The sequence below is a fragment of the Octopus bimaculoides genome, chromosome 6, assembly GCF_046866305.1.
Source record: "Octopus bimaculoides isolate indiv1 chromosome 6, ASM4686630v1, whole genome shotgun sequence".
Lineage (NCBI taxonomy): Eukaryota > Metazoa > Mollusca > Cephalopoda > Octopoda > Octopodidae > Octopus > Octopus bimaculoides.
Genome location: NC_142933.1, coordinates 79343638 through 79363882, shown reverse-complemented (window position 1 = coordinate 79363882; position 20245 = coordinate 79343638). Strand labels below are relative to the sequence as shown.

Here is a 20245-nt window from a genome sequence, read left to right as displayed (position 1 = left end):
GTTTACCTTTCTTTCCATCTTATCTTTCTATCTCACTACTTTCCTTCTGAAGTCCTATAGGACTACTTCCTTCTCTATTAACATTACTGTTGTGCATGTCTTGTCTTGTTGTTATTGTTGTTGTTGGCACTCCGTCGCTTACGACGTCGAGGGTTCCAGTTGATCCGATCAACGGAACAGCCTGCTCGTGAAATTAATGTGCAAGTGCCTAAGCACTCCACAGACACGTGTACCCTTAACGTAGTTCTCGGGGATATTCAGTGTGACACAGTGTGACAAGACTGACTCTTTGAATTACAGGCACAACAGAAACAGGAAGAAAGAGTGAGAGAAAGTTGTGAAAGAGTACAGCAGGTTTCGCCACCATCCCCTGCCGGAGCCTCGTGGAGCTTTAGGTGTTTTCACTCAATAAACACTCACAACGCCTGGTCTGGGAATCGAAACCGCGAGTCCGCTGCCCTAACCACTGGGCCATTGTGCCTCCACACATGTCCTGTCTTAATGTTGTCTTATCTACTTGTCTCATTCTACTCTTTATGTCCACTCTCTTATCCCAGCAGCATTTTGTTGTTGATGTCACCAAAATGATCAATGTTATTAATAATAGCAGGAAACTTTGACAATTTTTTGGTCAGTAACTAATGAAGGATGAGCATGTCCATGTCTTTGTTTTCTCATGTATTTCACATGTTCCCTTGCCATCTTTCTGTGCAATTTTTTACTCATATAGTAGTTAGGAGTTTTATTGAAGAGATTTTCCCCACATGGTGAGTTGGAGTAAAAAAATATATATAACAAAAGAAGGAAAATGCACACAATTTTTTATAAGATAGAATATTTATATAGTCTGCCAGTTTTGCTAATCATGTCTGAGAAATTGGTGAAAATATCTTAAGGACTTTTTAGTCCATGTTGGTTGTATGAGAATTATTCTCCTGACAGTTTAGGACAACATCTATTTAAATTAATTATGTATCTTAATTATGTAATCATTGTAAACAATGATGTTTATTGCCAATGAAACAGCTGTTGAGCATAATTAAATTATGAATTGTATGTGAAATTTATGCTTTTCTGCTTTTTATTCTAAACATGTTGTTCTAAACGATCTTTATTAACCAGCTCTGTATATACATGCAAGTTTGTTCCACCTGGATTTACTGCATTGTAATAAAGTACTGGAGTTTAATAACATATTATTAATTGAGCTCTTAATTACCAGAGATATATATTTTTTGATGCTCATACATCAATCCCCCCCTCTCTTTCTCTCTCTCTTGTACGTCTGTATATATATATATATATATATATATATATATATATGACATATACATACAAACATACTAAGCTAGGTAGACTGACAGTCTAATATACTAGATCAGATTTGCAAGTTTAATACACAAATTACTAGCATTAATATAGATAACACAGACTAGTAATGGCAATATGTGGATCCTATGAAGGAAATAAATTGCAATAAAACCAAAATAATGACCAATGTCCACATATCCACACCATCTTATCTGCTAACACTATAAATTAAATCTAGTGCAATTGACAGCACAATAGAAAATAATGTATTAACAAAAATTCACACACATGCATATGCACAGATGGATGCTGATTACCATACAGACATATCAGCTTGGTAGCTACACTCTCACACACACACATGTACATCATAGATATATGTATGCCTATTTACATTTATAGAATCAGCATCATCACCAAGAGCAACAGCCAATATATAAAAGACCAAACACTAAGAGATCAAAACTGTCAGTGAAAGAAAACTAATTAAGAAGGCTACAGACGTGTATGAATTTGATAAATCTGTCAGTTGATGAGGAAGTGAGCTATAACCAGTGTGTATGTTGTTATTGGCAGAACAATCTCTGCAAAATGACTTGCCCCAGACACAACGCCATAAGTAATATAAACATCCTAAATTCAGTGGCGGCATTAATGAAGATGTTACATGTTAATTTAATGTGGTAAACTTATCTTTATTAATGTATATCAAATTATACATGGATATATACAAGATTTACACAGATATAAGAGTTTGAACTTGTGATCTGCCCGCGAACCTCTTTCTTAGGAAATTTCTGCCTGCCACTCTAAAAAGTTTCCCCACCCTTGCTTTATACATTGTTTTAAGCAAGTTTGGAGAGGGTTTATACAAGGTGTTGACAAACTTTCTCATCCATTTTACTACTTCATCATATCCAGGGCATACCTTTTGTGAAGAATAGACCGTATTTACTTGTATATAGTTCATGAAGGCACATGGCTTAATGGTCAAGGTATTTGGTTCACAGACTTACAGTCATGAGTTCAATTCCTAGTGATGCATTTTACCCTTGGGCTAGTTATTTTATTCCATATTGCTCCAGTTCAGTCTGCTGGGAAAAATGAGTAGTACCTGTAATTCAAAGGGTCAGCCTTGTCACATTCTGTGTCATGCGGAATCTCCGTGAGAACTACATTTAGGATGTGCATATCTATAAAGTGCTCAGCCACTTGCACATTAATTTCATGCACAGCCTGTTCTGTTGATTGAATCACCTGGGACCCTCATCGTCATAACTGACGGAGTGTCACTTGTGTAGAAGTCCCAGCTTTTTCTTTCTTTTTTTTTCAACTGTAAAAAACTGGGGTGTGGTTCATGCATGAAGCAATGTTAAAACCATGTTGGAAAATTTTGTGTATTAAGATTAACACTAAAATAAAGTAGGGGAAGCTTAAATATGAGTAAATACGATAGTTTAAGTTGTTGAATACCCTAGATCTGACTTTAGACGTGTATCACAACAACAGAATTGAGATCCTGAAACCAAGGAGGCATTTATAAAGCATTAGTGTGGATGTAAGTGCTGGTGCCATGTAAAAAGCACCCAGTATACTCTGTGGAGTGGTTGGCATTAGGAAGGGCATCCAACCATAGAAACCAAGCCAAAACAGACTATGGAATGTGGTGCAGCTCCTGGCCTTGCCAGTTCCTGTCAAGCCATTCAACCTATGCCACGCATGGAAAAAGGACGTTAAATAATGATGATGATGACAACGACGACGTCGACGAAAGAGCCTGCCTGAGATCGCCCCTGATTCTCTGTTGGAATCTTCCTGTTTTAAAGTGCCTTAAATTAAAAACCTTCCATCAAAATTTCCTGTTAATTTGTGTTCCAAACACGAATTTAATAATGACAAAGTTATCTTTCTAAATTGTTCATTAATTTTAAAATTAATTGAGATAAAGGCTGGGTATTTTCTACAGAAATATGGTAACAAAAAAGTTCAAAGATTTCCCTCTCACAGCAGTCAACTTGGCCTCTTATCCTCCTAGGTTCGGTTGAATAAAGTACCAGTGAAGTACTGAAATGAATATAATCGACTCTTCTCTCACTCAAATATCAGGCCTTGTGTCTTAGTATAACATCTGTTTCATTTAATATTACGTTACATTTTTAATGAAATTAGTTTAGCTTTTTCTAACAAGTAACTCAATTATAGTACAGTTTCACAGTGGCCCCTTACCTATGTATCAAGTTCAGAATCCTACCCGAAATTTGTTTCCGGTTACAAACATTTTCTAAAATCAAATACATACAACGATAAGCGAATGGAAACAGCAAAAGGCTTTCCACACACTTTCGAGACTACACGAGTTGAGGGCAATTGGTTGTTATTACTACAAATTCCCAATCTTTTCACAAATTTGTCCCCTTTGAGAACTCCTGGTCTACAGTTACTTGACCTCTCATAAACTGCGGCCTTAATTTCTCTCAAAACATACCTTACTGTTTTAGAAAAAATTGGGGCATAACTACAGGGTTTTTATATGCATAGAAAATTTCATTAAAAAATATTCATTTTTCTGAAAGTTATGACCTCCCAAAGTCTGGGGGGTAAAACCCTGTAGTTATGCCTAGATTTGTAATGAAGTAATACGCTGCTTCTGTTCTCTTCTACTTCTCTACTAGAAACGTTTACTTTGGAATTTACTTCTGAGAAAAAGCTTAAAGCTTATGGCATATATATATGAATGTATCACCTCTCTCGTATCTGGCCTGGGGTTAAAAAACTGTAATAAAAACAATAACGGGGGGAAAAAGAGAGCACGTGTGATACACGTACAAACATGCGTGTATGTAAACAAGAGGTACACACACAAACACATGCAATATACTCTCGCTCCAAATGGCAAGGGACGCAACTCCACCGAGACTATTGTTTCTAGTTTGTACACATTTGTGCGTGCGTGTTTGGAGTGTGAGAGTGTTTGTGTGTGTGTGTGCGCGTGCGTGCGTGCGCTAATGTCTGTTCTGATCAGTCAGGGCTTAAATACCTAGGCATTCCCTAGTGGCATCAATGCTACTTGGTATTACAGAAACACTGATAAAACTGGAATGTGTTGAAATCATTTGTAAATGTTTTTTTGACAGTTGCTAAAAAGGAATTTCTCCCAGCCTCCTGTGTGTGTGTGTGTGTGTGTATCTCTGTGTAGAGAAGGAGTTGTTGACTAAAACTACTGAAGTTAATTGTGTGTAACCCCACCCGATGCCTCAACTATTTAAGTTTATATTTTCTAATCCAAACTATTCTACTTTATTTGTGAATTTATTTATTATAGTTTTGTGAAATAAATTTGAATCTTTTGGCAGGTATTGAGAAATGCAGCAAGAATTCCTTCCAATGTACATCAGGAAAATGTATTGGTGCCAATAAACTTTGCAATGGACTCTCCGAATGTAAAGATGGCTCTGATGAAATGCATTGTAGTATGTATATATTTCTTTTTTTGTTTATTGAAACTTGTTTCTGTTATCTTTTATCTTGTTTCAGTCATTTGACTGCTGCCATGCTGTGGCACCACCTTGAAGGGTTTTAATTGAACAAATCGATCCCAGGACTTACTTTTTTAAGCCTAGTGCTTATTCTATTGGTCTCTTTTTGCCAAACCACCAGGTTATAGGGACATAAACACACCAACACCGGTTGACAAGCAGTGGCGGGGGACATACACAAAGATACACACATATATATATCATGGGTTTCTTTCAGTTTCCATCTACCAAATCCACTCAAAGTTTTGGTCAACCCGAGACTACAGTAGAAGACACTTGCCCAAGGTACCATGCAGTGGGACTGAACCCAAAACTATGTGATTGGGAAGCAAGCTTCTTACCACACAGCCATGCCTGTGCTTATATATATATATATTTTATACAGAAACCTGTCATTACAGTTTTGATGTTCTTGGACTGACCGTAAAATTAATCTGCTCTTCTGTTCCCCGTTTAACATTACCATCTGGCTCTTGCGTGCTTTTTGGTGAGTTTTTTTTCATTCATTCTGTAACAAGCATCTGGTCCAGATCTCCCAAAAGATAACTCATGATCTGTAATTGCTTTACCTCTTCCAACTCTCAAAAACACTGAGAGGTTTTGCAAAAGATCTTAAAAACTGCCTTTACTCTGCTGCCTAATCCATAAATATCCTTTTATTTTATTTATTTATTTATTACCTTTTTATTTGTTTTAGGTGGAGGCGCAATGGCCCAGTGGTTAGGGCAGCGGACTCGCGGTCATAGGATCGCGGTTTCGATTCCCAGACCGGGCGTTGTGAGTGTTTATTGAGCGAAAACACCTAAAGCTCCACAAGGCTCCAGCAGGGGATGGTGGCAAACCCTGCTGTACCCTTCCACCACAACTTTCTCTCACTCTTACTTCCTGTTTCTGTTGTGCCTGTAATTCAAAGGGTCTGCGTTGTCACATTGTGTCACGCTGAATATCCCCGAGAACTACGTTAAGGGTACACGTGTCTGTGGAGTGTTCAGCCACTTGCATGTTAATTTCACGAGCAGGCTGTTCGATTGATCGGATCAACTGGAACCCTCGACATCGTAAGCAACGGAGTGCCAACAACAAACATTTGCTTTAGTCATTAGACTGCCACTGTGCTGAAGCACCATCTCGAAGGGTTTTAGTTAAACAAATCGGTCCGGTGCTTGTTTTTTAAAGTCTGGTACTTATTCTATCAGTCTATTTTGTTGAACTGCTAAGCTATGGGTACATTAATAAAGAAACACCAGGTGTCAAGTGGTGGTTGAAAGACAAAGACACACTGAATGAATCACCCCCAGTACTTATATAAATTCATTTCTTAAGCCTGGCACTTATTCTATCAGTTCATTTTGCCAAACCACTAAGTTACAGGGACATAAACACAACAACACTGGGTGTCAAGCAATGGTGGGGGACAAAGTCAGACAAGAAGACACACACACACACACGCACGCATGCACACACACACATATATGGAACAGGCTTCTTCCAGTTTACACCTACCAAATCTGCTCACAAGGCTTCGCTTGGCCTGAGGTTATAGTTGAAGACACTTGCCCAAGGTGCCATGCAGTGGGACTGAACCCAAAACTATGTGGTTGGGAAGCAAGCTTCTTACCACACAACCACACCCTGCACCTATCTTAAAAAAGTTTATTTACTTCCATTTTCTTTCAGTTACGATATGAATGGGTGTGATGACATTAGGAATTTACATTAACACAACATAAACACATGTGTACTTATATAACTGTGTGGGCATATGAGTCTGTAAATGTTTACATTTTGCACCTTTCCCAAACATTCCTGAGCTATAAGCTTCTCAACCACATATGTGCCTATATGTGTGCGTTTGTGTGTATTTATCATCATCATCATCATCATTGTTGTTTAATGTTCATTTTCCATGCTGTTATGGGTTGGACAGTTTGACTGGAGCTGGAGAGCTGCCCAGGCTCTAATTGCCTGTTTTAACATGGTTTCTTCTGTTGAATGTCCTTCTTAATGCCAACCACTTTACAGAGTGTAGTGGGTGACTTTTACATGTCACCGGCATGGGTGCATTGATGTGACACTAACACAAGTGCATTTTATGTGGCACCGGCACCTGCAAGGTAAAGACCTTTCAGCTGAGAGAGAAAGTGGAGGCATGACCATAAAGGACATATATATATATATATATATATATATATATATATATATATATATATATATATATATATATGTATGTATGTATATTTTAACAAAGTAAACAACAGTACACTGCATGGATAAATCACAGGTAGGATAGAAAGAATACAACAAACAGAAATCCAACAAAGCACAGCATGTGGAAAAATAGGCAATAACAGAACAAAAACAAGATACACAGATCATTCACAGTCAATTTCCTCTTCAGTCAGTGTCCACAAAGTCCTTGCAGTGTTGTACCTTTTTTATCACTGAGACCACTCGAATCCAGCAAGTGCCAGAGACTTGAGCTAAAAGCATGAAGGAAGCCTCTGGGAAAAGCAAATGAATGTATGCAAGAACGAAAACAGAAATGGAAACAAAAACCAGAAAGCTAGAATTATACACATACAACAGATGAATACCTTTCAGCTATACAAATACAAATAAATAAATAAATAACAGAAAGGATCTTTTGACTATTGGACGAATGTAATGTTATGAAATAATAGTGCATGTGCAACAGAAAAAGAATGAGACATACACAATGGACAAACGCCTTTCAGCTACTGTTGTGGCAACTACCACTACTAATCCTGTCTACAATCTCTTCGTCTCTCTGGCTAGATCCTAATATTTCTCAACTTTTTTCAATGTCTTCTTCTCATTATTATTATTAGTTTGGCAGAATCATTAGCATGTCAGGCAAAATACTTAACAGCATTTCATCCATCTTTATGTTCTGAGTTCAAATTCCACCAAGGTCAACTTTACCTTTCATCCTTTCGGAGTTGATGAAATAAGTACCAGTTAAACACTGGGGATCGATATAATTGACTCACCACCTCTCCCGAACTTGCTGGCCTTGTGCCAAAATTTGAAACCATTATTATTATCATTATTAAGGTGGTGAGTTGGTAGAATCATTAGCATGCTAGACGAAATGCTTAGTGGCATTTGTCCTTCACTCTGAGTTCGAATCTGTCTTTCATTCTGAGTTCAAATTCTGCCAAAGTTTACTTTGTCTTTCATCCTTCTGGGGTTGATAAAATAAGTATTTGTTGAGCACTGGGGTAAAAATCAAGGGGGTGTGGCTTATATGTACATATAATTTTTTTTTTTCCTCTGCAAATAAAAATTATTTACATCTATATTTACAGATTTACCTCCTAGCTGCCGTGAAAATAAAGGAGGTTGTAGTCACTTGTGTCTACAAACATCAAGAGGAGCTCGTTGTAGCTGCAACTTTGGTTATATATTACAGAGAGATGGTAAAACATGTGAAGGTACATAAAAGAATTCAGATCTACCTTTCCAGTGCTACGCAAGCACAATTTTTTCTATTCATTTGTTTTTTTCTCTGTTTATTTATTTCTTTTAGTGTGAAATTTATAAATAATTTAATACTAATGAAATTAGCAAATAATTTATTTTAATTCTAAATACCTATATATCTGATTTTAGTAACACTGAACATTTATTTCTTTAAGGATTTTGTTGAATTTTAAGGATTTTTGTTGAATTTCTTATTTTCAAATTTTGTAGGGTTTGATCTATGTTTTAAGATTGGTTCCCTATACTCACTCACTCTCACACACATACACACATATGTATATAAGCAAACTTTGGAAGCACCGAATGTGTTGGTATTTACAGACAAGAAAGTAAGTTTTGAACACAGTATAGTTGTGAAAATATTAGAGAAAGATTGAATATTTACCTCTAGAAGATGGAAAAAGTTGCCTGTAGGCGACTACAGGGAGCCCCATAGATACCTGCTGGCAACTTTTCTCTATCTTCTAAGAGTGAATACCCAATCTTTCTTTGCTATTTTCACAGCTACACTATGTTTAAAATTTACTTTCTTATCTGTTATATATATCCTAATGTAATCCTTGTTGTTCTTTGTACACTCTGATGATTTTCCATAAAAGGTATTTGAAATGCAAAATTATATATTTATATATGTTTTGCAATTCTAATTTTGTTTGTGAAATGAAACAATTGTAGGTGAATATGTTGATTAATTAATAAATTAATTTGTATCCATTAGATCTCTCTGTTTTCTAACTCGATAATAATGTTTGATATTTTACGATATTTTATATAATATATTCATTGAAGAAATATCTCTTCAAAATATAATATATTAAACCAGTGTATCTTGGATAGATATCCCTATAAGGGGTTTAAATATCCTCATTGTGACTATATATATATGTGTGTGTGTATATATATATATATATACATGTATATGTATCTGTGATATATATGTATATGTGTATCTTTAATATATGTATGTGTGTGTATCTGTAATATATATGTGTGTGTATCTAATATGTGTGTGTGTGTATCTGTAATATATGTATATATGTGTGTATATATATATATATATATATATATATATATATATATATATATATATATACATACGTATATGTGTATATGTAATTTATATATAAAGCACAATTTATTCATGATCAGAGGTGTTCACAAACCAAGGTACTATTGTATTAAATGAATATGAGAAAGAAGGAGATAAAGTAAAATTTATTCATGATCAAAGTTGTTCAAAAGCCGAGGTTCTACTGTATATATGCACACACACACACACACACACTTATATAAGGCGTGTGAGCTGGCAGAAACATTAGCACGCCGGGCGAAATGCTTAGCAGTATTTCGTCTGCTGCTACGTTGTGAGTTCAAATTCCGCCGAGATCGACTTTGCCTTTCATCCTTTCAGGGTCGATTAAATAAGTACCAGTTACACACTGGGGTCGGTATAATCGACTTAATCCGTTTGTCTGTCCTTGTTTGTCCCCTCTGTGTGTAGCCCCTTGTGGGTAGTAAAGAAATAACACACTTATATATGTACGTGTATCTGTATATATATATATGTGTACATACATACATATAAATGAGGCATTTACATGTAGTAACACCCTTAATATTATATATATATATATATATATATATATATGAATACATACAATAGTTATGAATCAGTATGTTTTGACAATGAACACTGTTTTTGATTTCTGTTTGGAACTATTTCGCTTCAGTTTTACTACTAATTAATGCCTTTGGGAAAAGCATAAATCTCTAAAAAAAAACAAAAAAAACATTTGGCCTTTTATAGTTTAGAGGGGGGAAAAACTTCCAGGGAATCTTTTCCAAATTTAAGAATCTTTTGACCCTACATCCAATATTTCCATCATGCTTTCCTGACTCAGTAGATTATGGGATATTACTCAACTTAACCATTTATTATATTTTCTGTTCAAATAAACTGCCTTTGTTTTAATTAATTTTGAAAATGAAGAATTTATTAGAATAATTTTGTCTTTATTAAGTTGGGGTTTGCATCGTAAATTATCATGGAATTTTGATGGAAGGTAACAAAGAAGTTAGTTTATATTAAATATTCTATAATAATTATATTTGTTGTCTACTATATTTGTAAATCTATTGGTGTTTGAAGTTCATAATTTATTACAGTGTGCCATCTGCTCACACACTTTATAACTTCTTGTATAAACTGCTGATGAGGTAGCAACTAAAATATTGGATAATTGTGTTGTCTAGTGATTATATTACTAAAATGACCAAATTTTATTGGATCAGGACCACTGCCATCATCATCATCATCATCATCATCACTTCCATTATCATCATCATAATTGTTGTTATCATCATTATTCTCATGATTGCTGTCAAGATAAGATAACCATCATCATCGTCTCTGTTATCATCATCATCTCTGTTGTCATCATCATCAACATCATCATCATCATATCCATCCTCCACCACCACCATCACACCACAAATTCTGGTAAGATTTGGACAGTGCTAAGCCTGACTTAACATTTTATTCCACTGTGGTTTATAGACTACCTAATGGCTGCTGGTTGGTAACTAAATTACTTTTGATTTGTTCAGTTTGTGTCTTTACTTCCAGTAGTGATTTACTAGCCCATATAAATCACTAATGGAAGATAGGAGATTTGTTTAATTACCAATAACTAGGCTTATTCAGCAGTCAGAAGACATTGCAAATATCTTTAATTTCACCATCATTCACCGACACATACAAATATTACCAGAATTTGCAATTTCTTTATTAATTGGAGCCTAATTTAGTATACGAATTAGGTTTCATTTGTGAAGTAAAGGAAAAAAAAAGGTATATTTTTTAATTGTTTATCCTCAGTTTTAACAGGAATTCTGTTGAAGGCTATAGGGTATTTGAGGTTAAACAAGAAAAAAATATTTATCGTTACTAAATTCAAATCACGACAAACGTAAATAAACAAACAAAGTTTGCTTTTAGAAGCATTGAGATGTCTTTTTAAGAAAGTTAAAGAAGTGATTTTAAATTCTCAATCGCAGAATAATGCTAATAATATAGCCTGAACAGGATAAACTACCCCTATTTTGCAGAGAAAAGTGTAGGTGGCTAGCTGTGGACTATTAATTCGATACTTGATTAATGAATAGAATGTTTGTGGAATGAAATGGCTATAAAGTAAACTTTCAACATATTACATTTTAACCCTTTGGCATTTAAACCAATTAAATCCAGCTCAAAGTATTCTACCTGCTTCACATGCAAACTGACTAGGTCCAGCTTCTCACACCTACCCTACAATGTCATTCTAAAAATAAGCAAGCACATCACTAAAATTTGAAAGCTGCAAGATCATGCATGGTTAATTCAAAACAACATGAATCAATAAGCATTACATTTGACAAAATAATTTGAAAGCTAGAGTTAAGCTTCAGAAGATTAACTCCTTCTTAAGATATCCTTTAATATTTCTACTTTAACTTCATACTTTATCCCTGAACTGATGTATATGTTTTTTGCTTTGTTTTTCATTTAGTTATTTATTTCATTTTTATTTATATATATATATATTTTTTTTTTTAAGATTTCAATGAATGTGAAATGGTTGGCGCTTGCAGTCAGATTTGCACAAATATTCCTGGTTCTTATAAATGCAGTTGCGCTGCTGGTTACATTTTGAAACCTGATGGAAGAGGTTGTAAAGCAACAGGTAAACAATTAAATAATGCATCAAGTCAGAAACCATAGTTATTTCTGATTTTATCAATGTCCAGTGATCAGTGTCCAAAATCACATACAAATAGAATTGTCTAATTAAAAAGTTCATCACATAACCACATAGTTCCAGCTTCAATTTTACAGTACAGAATCTTGCATAGACTCAAGGTTAGCAAGGCCTTAGGGTAAAATTTGTTATGTAGAAATGAGAAATTGCACAGAAATCTTTGTGTGTATGCATATGTGTTTACCAGTGTTAATTGATGTAACTACTTCATTGTACTTAAATGTAAAAAATTGTTATAAATTTGGATGAAATTTAACCATGTAAGAGAGTTCAGTGAAAGTACTCTGAAGGTGGAGCATGGCTATTGATTGCTGTTGTTTGGATGTTGGCAATTTGTCATGGCTAGCTAGACATTGAACCTGTTTTGGTGGATGTACTTTTCAGCATTGAAGGAAAAAGGCTCAGATACACATGCATGCACATGCAGAAATATACATATATTGATGGAGATAGATAGATAGATAGATAGATAGATGGATAGATAGAGACATTGCAATTCATTAATTGAACATGATCAATGTAAACACTTTCCCTCTCCTCATACACATAAAGAGAAATACGCTCATACACAAAATGTGAGAGAGGTGGGGGAGGAAAGAACAAGAGAAATATTTAAACGTCTGATGTCAAATAAGTCATCATCAAATCAGCAGCACCAGAATGGCTGTACCAAAACATCACTTGCCCTTTGTAGGTGGTGTTTCAGCTTGGCTGCAATCCAATGACTGAAACCAGTAAAAGACTAACTTTCTGTTGAAATTTTCCATTTCCTATTCATTATTGTTACTTTCTCAGTTGTGCTGCTTATTATTTTTTTTTAACATGGTTAGCATGCCAAGGAAAATGCTTAGCAGCATTTCATCTGTTTTTATTTCTAAGTTCAAATTCTGCCGATGTCGACTCTGCCTTTCATCCTTTCTGGATCGATAAAATAAACACCAGTACAATACTGGGGTCGATTTAATCAATTTATCCCAACCCCAAAATTGCTGGCCTTGTGCCAAAATTTTCAATCAATATTAACACATCTGTTAATGATATATGGACTGTTGCAGTAGGGCCGATAAGTATATCATACACACAAAACAGAAGGTTTTAAGTTTTATATTCATTTCTACTACAAACAAATATTGTGCTGTTCTTGTGGTGGAAATCTTAAGAGTGAAGGACAAAATACCTTGCAGTATTTCTTTTGGTTCTTTGAGGTCAAATTCCACTGAAGTCAACTTTGCCTTTCATCCTCTTGGGGTCAATTAAATGCCAGTTTCCAGGATGATGGATAGTTTGTGGATTAGATGAGATACTTCACAGTATTTCTTATTACTCTTTACATTCCCAGTTTGTGGGTATTAGACCTAACTATTGCCTAACCGTCTCATCCTATTGTACTTTTTATCAGAGTTTAGTGTGTTGCAAGCATTTAGATATTGTCTAAATGATTGCAACACATATAAAGGGGCATTGATACTGCCTGTCCTGTGCTGATTACAAAGGTAAAAAAGAAGAGATGCTTAACTTTCAAATGGCCCCATTATTTATAGGTTCTGTGGTTTTTATGATCAATGCTGATTAATGAGAATGTCAAGCTTAATGTCCTGAGTTCAACTCTTCACGACACTATAGCTTGGAAAGGAATAAAGACCTCAGTATTTCTTCTTCCTATTTCATGCCTGGTAGCATGTAAGTCTTCCTCTCTCTCCCCACCCCCTCTCTGCCTCCCTCTCTCTTTCTCCTTCCTTCCTCCCCCTCTCTCTTTCTTTTGCTACTCTGTCAATTGCCATGGTTTGCAACTGGTTCCACATTCCCAATCCATTTCCCTGCTTCTCTTTTTCAACAGTTCTTTCCTAGGTGTTCATGGGTTTTCTGCACTCTCTCCTTCATTCAGAAGCCCATTGTCATAACTGTCATGCATTTGTTGTTAGGGTCTTTCCTCAGGAACTTCAGTATTCAGTCAGCCCTCATTAATCCATAAAGAGCATAGGGCTGGTTTCACAGTTTCTCTGATACATATATCCCTCCTTGGACAGGATACCATTTCCTTGCAGAATTACTCATTTTTTCCATCTGAGTGACCTGGCATAATGTGAAATGCAGTGTTTTGCTCAAGGACACAACACAGGAATCAAAACTACAATCTTATGATCATGAGTACAATTCCCTAACCACTAAACCATGTGCCTCTACAACTTCAGTATTTATTTGGTCTGAAACTTTATCATTTAAACTGACCATATCCTGCCCAAATATTCTGCTAGTTTTATGTTGGAACTGGCCATATCCAGCCTCTCACACCTATCCTATAATATCATTCTAAAAATAACCACATCATTGAAATCTAAAAGCTACGAGATAATGCATGGGTAATTCAAAACAATGCAAATAAATAAGCATTACATTGGACAGAGTGGAGGTGCAATGGCCCAGTGGTTAGGGCAGCAGACTCGCGGTCATAGGATCGCGGTTTCGATTCCCAGATCGGGCGTTGTGAGTGTTTATTGAGCGAAAACACCTAACGCTCCACGAGGCTCCGGCAGCGGATGGTGGCGAACCCTGCTGTATTATTTCACCACAACTTTCTCTCACTCTTACTTCCTGTTTCTGTTGTGCCTGTAATTCAAAGGGTCAGCCTTGTCACGCTGAATCTCTCCGAGAACTACGTTAAGGGTACACGTGTCTGTGGAGTGCTCAGCCATTTGCACGTTAATTTCACGAGCAGGCTGTTCCGTTGATCGGATCAACTGGAACCCTCGACGTCGTAAGCGACAGAGTACCAACACATTGGACAGAATGATGTGAATGCTAAAGGGCTAAATTACATATCATGCATGAAATCTTAGATCATAGTACCCTCATGATTCATTAGCTTATCACAGCATGGGCAACCTTCTACAAGAAGTGGGTTGCATGAAACATGGCTTATCATCAGATGAACTCACTGCTAAAAAAGAAATTGAAGGTTTTTTTTTTTTTTATTTGCCATGACATTCAGAACATCTCATGGGCTGCAGTATACCCATGACTGGTTTATTGATTTCACATCATCTTTATATTCAAAAGTAAAGTGTGATATTAAAAATGACATATCCTTACATCCTGCCTAGCTAGCATGTCATCGTTTATTATGGTAGTGTTCTGTTCAGTAAATGATACTGGAATGAATATTAACTGCTGCCTTTGACTATAAAAATTCAATATCTCATAAAAGAAGAAAAATAAAGCCCAATGAGGAAGACATTATGTACTTTGACTGTAAAAATTCAACATCTCATAAAAGAAAATAAAACTGAATGAGGAAGACATTATGTACTTGCTTGATTTTCTAGAAATAGTAGTTAAATGGAATGACATAGTCTTGGATACCCCTAAGAAGAGACAGAATAATCATGCTTGGAATGAATAATTTAATCATAGGTTTCTTTGTTCAGGGATGACCTGGGGGTAAACAACAACATAGGGGAAACAAAGCAAAGCAAACCAATATTGAATAATGATAAAGGTGGATTCTTTCAGAATATGACCCTCTACTCCATTTCCACATCAAATGAAATTGTGTACATGGTTGATGTTAGTCATATGACTGAAGAATAACTTTGGTATTTTTCTACTGTAGGTGGAGAAGTGAGTTTGATATTTGCTAATCGAATTGACATCCGGAAAGGAAATCCTGACAAAGCCGAATTTACATACATTCTAAATAACCTGGACAATGCTATAGCCATTGACTTCCACTATGATATGGGGTTGCTCTTTTGGTCAGACGTCACACTTGATGTCATTAAACGAGCTTACATGAATGGCTCTGATATCCAAGATATTGTCCAATATGGTCTAAAGAATACAGGCAAGTCTTAAACTTTTTAATTTTATTTATATTTATTTATTGTTACCATAATAAAATATTTTCCTTCTTTCACCCTTATCATTGTTTTTGTTCTTCTCCTTTTCATTATTAGTAGTATTTTAATGTACCGTAGGGTGTTGAGGTAAATTGTGCACTATATATAACATATGGAACGAAAACCCAAATCTTGCTGTAAATATTGTCAGAATGAGACAACTGGGAGTGGATGTTTTGATGTTAGCAATTTGGTATGGCTGACTGGACATTGAACCTATCTAAGCAACAGTAGTTCTAGGCCCTGGGGGCAGACAAACACACACACATAGAAATATACACATATAGACAGAGAGAGTAAGAGGGAATGAAGGGGAGAGAGAGAGTAAGAGTATGATTTATTAATTGAACATGCTTAACAGAAACACTTTCCCTCTCCTCATAGAGAAAAATGTGCTTACACACATAAAGAGAGAGGGAGGGAGAGAAAGAGAGATTTGGAGAAATCAGTATCATTTAATACATCATAATGTTCCTCCTCACTTTCTCTCTCTCTCACTCTCACTTTTCTGCTCACAACACCAAAATTTTAATTACTGTCAGTCCTACTTTGGTTTAAGATGTACAGAAAATCCGTTGGAGAAGAAAATTTTTTTTCTGTTTTGTCAAAATTTCACCAACCATCATATGATACATAAAGTGAAGCAGAAAGATCAACAGTTTAGCAGTCAAATAATTTAGTAGTTATAATTACAAACTAGCTATCAACTATGATAAAAACAAAACTTTCATGGCACCAAAAGAACCCATCGACAAATATATGATGTCAATAAGCATTGCATTGAATCAGCTATGCCAAATAGACAGGCCAAATTTCACACCCAAATATTATTTGGGCTTAAAACGCTAAATTAGTAAAGAAACACAGGTCTGCGAAGCTTACATCATGCAATTTAAGGCTCAGTCCTTCTGTGTGGTACCTTGACAAAGTATTTTTTTTACCAAAGCCTTCAGTGGTAGACCAAATCCTTCTGAGGGAAATTGGGTAAGCAGAAACTGTACTGAAGTAAGTCAGTTGGTCTATATTTCTATTGAAATACACTATCTTCATTTCAATTAATTTTTAAAATAATGAAGATTTTAGTAAAATAACTTTGTTGGAGATTAGAACATAATTTAGCACAAAATTTTGATCAAAATTTTTAATTTAAATAATTTTAAAATATAGATGCAGAGATCTATCTCTCTTGTCATTACTGCTCTGATATTTTTGACTATTCACTTTAATTTTCTGACTTGTATAAGTAAATAATTGATTTTTTTTTTTACTTGAAAATAATGAGGAATAAAATCTTTTTCAGGTGGATTGGCTGTAGACTGGATCCATAACAAACTGTTCTGGGCTGATTCTGGTACTTCTAGAATTGAAGTGGCTCAATTAGATGGTAGTAATCGAAAAGTTATCGTATGGAAAGGAGTTGACAAACCTCGTGGTATAGTGGCCCATCCTGGGAAAGGGTAACACATCTTACAATTTTTTTAAAATTTCATTTTCATATATGACTGTTTTTGCTTTGTTTGTGCTTATTTAAAAAAAATTTTTTGATTAAAAATGGTTGTAGTGTTATTATGCTGGACTACTGTCCTACAGTTATCTTTTACTTATTTCAGTCATTTAGACAGTGGCTATGCTGACATACTGCCTTGAAGAATTTTTGTCATGAATCAACCTCAGTGCTGAACCACTAAGTTATGGGGATGTAAACACACACACACAAACACAGATAAATATATATATATGGACATGTGGTGAGAATGAATGAGGATAGCTGTGTGAAAAAGTGCCACTCCCTAAAGGTTGAGGGAACCCGTGGAAGAGGTAGGCCCAGGAAGACCTGGGCTGAGGTGGTGAGGCAAGACCTTCGAACATTGGGCCTCACCGAGGCGATGACTACTGACCGAGACCTTTGGAAATGTGCTGTGCGTGAGAAGACCCGGCAAGCCAAGTGAGATCGTTGCCAGGGCCCCTGGACTGGCTCTTGTGCGGGTGGCACATAAAAGACACCATTTTGAGCATGGCCGTTTTCGTGCAGGTGACACGTAAAAGCACCCACTACACTCTGAGTGGTTGGCGTTCGGAAGGGCATCCAGCTGTAGAAACTCTGCCAAATTAGATTGGAGCCTGGTGTTGCCATCCGGTTTCACCAGTCCTCAGTCAAATCGTCCAACCCATGCTAGTATGGAAAGCGGATGTTAAACGATGATGATGATGAATCCCACACCATATTGCAGTTCTCCTATCACGATTTATTATTTAAGCTTACGTCGATTCCTCCATAATGTTGTTTTGCATTTATTATAAAATAAATATATACAAATTACAAAAATGTACAGTACTGTTTCTACTTCACAGATTTTCACCTATCGTGTGGGGGGAGGGGTATGTAACACCCACGATAGTCGAGGGATTACTGTATATATTTCTACATGGTGGTATCAAAAAGTTTCCAGATTAGTTATGTCATCCTTACTAGCATTTGAACTTATAATGTAAAGGCAATCAAAATACAGCTAAGCATTTTGTCCAGCATGCTAATGACTCTGCCAGCTCACCAACTGAATAATAATAATAATAATAATAATAATAATAATAATAATAATAATAATAATAATAAAAATAATTAATAATAATAATAATTAATAATAATAATAATAATAATAATAATAATAATAATAATTAATTAAAAAAAAAAAAATAATAATAATAATAATAATAAATAATGATTTCAAGTTTTGGCACAAGGCCAGAAAGTTTGGAGAAGTGGGTAAGTCGATCACATAAGTCCCAGTACTTGATTGGTATTTATTTTATCATCCTCGGGAGGATGAAAGGCAAAGTCATCAGAGCAGAATTTGAACTCAGAATGCAAAGATTGAAGAAATGCCACTAAGCATTTTGCTCTGCCTGCTTGCCTCTTTGTAACATAGGCACAAGACCACAAATTTGATGTATGTGTGGGAAGAGGTTAGTCAAATTAATCCCCTGTACTTGATCTTGATACATACTCTTTGTACATTGTGTCAATTTCTAATGTAAATTGGTAGCCAGAGAGAGGGCAACATATGGTCATTTAGCCTGCTAGAAATAGGTGCAAGATCTTCCTTAAACCATAACCACACTGCCCTGAATAAAGAATGTATCATTGGACAATATAACCCTTGATACACTACATATCAAAAGATGAGAATGGGAATGTCTTGGTTAGAATACTTTTGATCGTATGTTTGTTCTGTCAAGGTTGACTTAGGACTAAACAACATCAGCTTTGTCTACTGCAGTATATGTCCATTCTGATGCAAGCTCAGTGGAGGCGCAATGGCCCAGTGGTTAGGGTAGCGGACTCGCGGTCATAGGATCGTGGTTTCGATTCCCAGACCGGGCGTTGTGAGTGTTTATTGAGCGAAAACACCTAAAACTCCACGAGGCTCCGGCAGGGGATGGTGGCAAACCCTGCTGTACCCTTCTACCACAACTTTCTCTCACTCTTACTTCTTGTTTCTGTTGTGCCTGTAATTCAAAGGGCCAGCCTTGTCACACTGTGTCACGCTGAATATCCCCAAGAACTACGTTAAGGGTACACGTGTATGTGGAGTGCTCAGCCACTTGCACGTTAATTTCACGAGCAGGCTGTTCCATTGATCGGATCAACTGGAACCCTCGACGTCGTAAGCGACGGAGTGCCCCCTAAAACGATGCAAGCTCAATCTGTTCAGAAATTCAGTTTAGCATCTTGGGCTTCAAATGGGAAGTAAAACAGGACATAGTAGACTGCAAAAGAGACAGATTTTTTCAGAATATAAAACTGCCATGCCATATATTATTGATTAGTTTTTTTTTGCTTTCAGTTCAATAATTCTAGTTTTCATTATTATACTTTCCAAAAGTTTATTACATTTAATAAATCTAAAGCTTCTTATGATCACAACAGCATGGTGTAGATTCTGGAAATGGTTGCATTGCAATAGTCACACTGGGTGTATAAAAATGCATAGAAATTGTAATATTGACATTATTATTATTTTTCTTTCTTAATAACTTTTGCATTTACATATTATCCACCAGGCTCCACCCAGACATCTGAAGTAGATAACAGATATGATGTTCTTGAATCATTGATGATAATATGTTATCAAGAAGCCCTGTATAAATTTGTAAAAAAGAAAAAAGAGAAGCATGTGTACACATGAGTGCTCATTAA

The 20245-nt window shown here is 35.8% G+C and overlaps 1 protein-coding gene across 1 annotated transcript in view; it reads left to right on the top strand.

The window, feature by feature from the left end:
• LOC106882548 (low-density lipoprotein receptor-related protein 4) overlaps positions 1 to 20245 on the top strand; it is a 457600-nt gene that overhangs the window by 381316 nt on the left and 56039 nt on the right. Inside the window, exons 9-13 of the mRNA XM_052968692.2 lie at positions 4665 to 4781; positions 8177 to 8302; positions 11951 to 12076; positions 15762 to 15992; positions 17348 to 17504. Coding sequence (XP_052824652.1) covers positions 4665 to 4781; positions 8177 to 8302; positions 11951 to 12076; positions 15762 to 15992; positions 17348 to 17504 — 757 coding nt within the window. The remainder of the gene's footprint in view (positions 1 to 4664; positions 4782 to 8176; positions 8303 to 11950; positions 12077 to 15761; positions 15993 to 17347; positions 17505 to 20245) is intronic.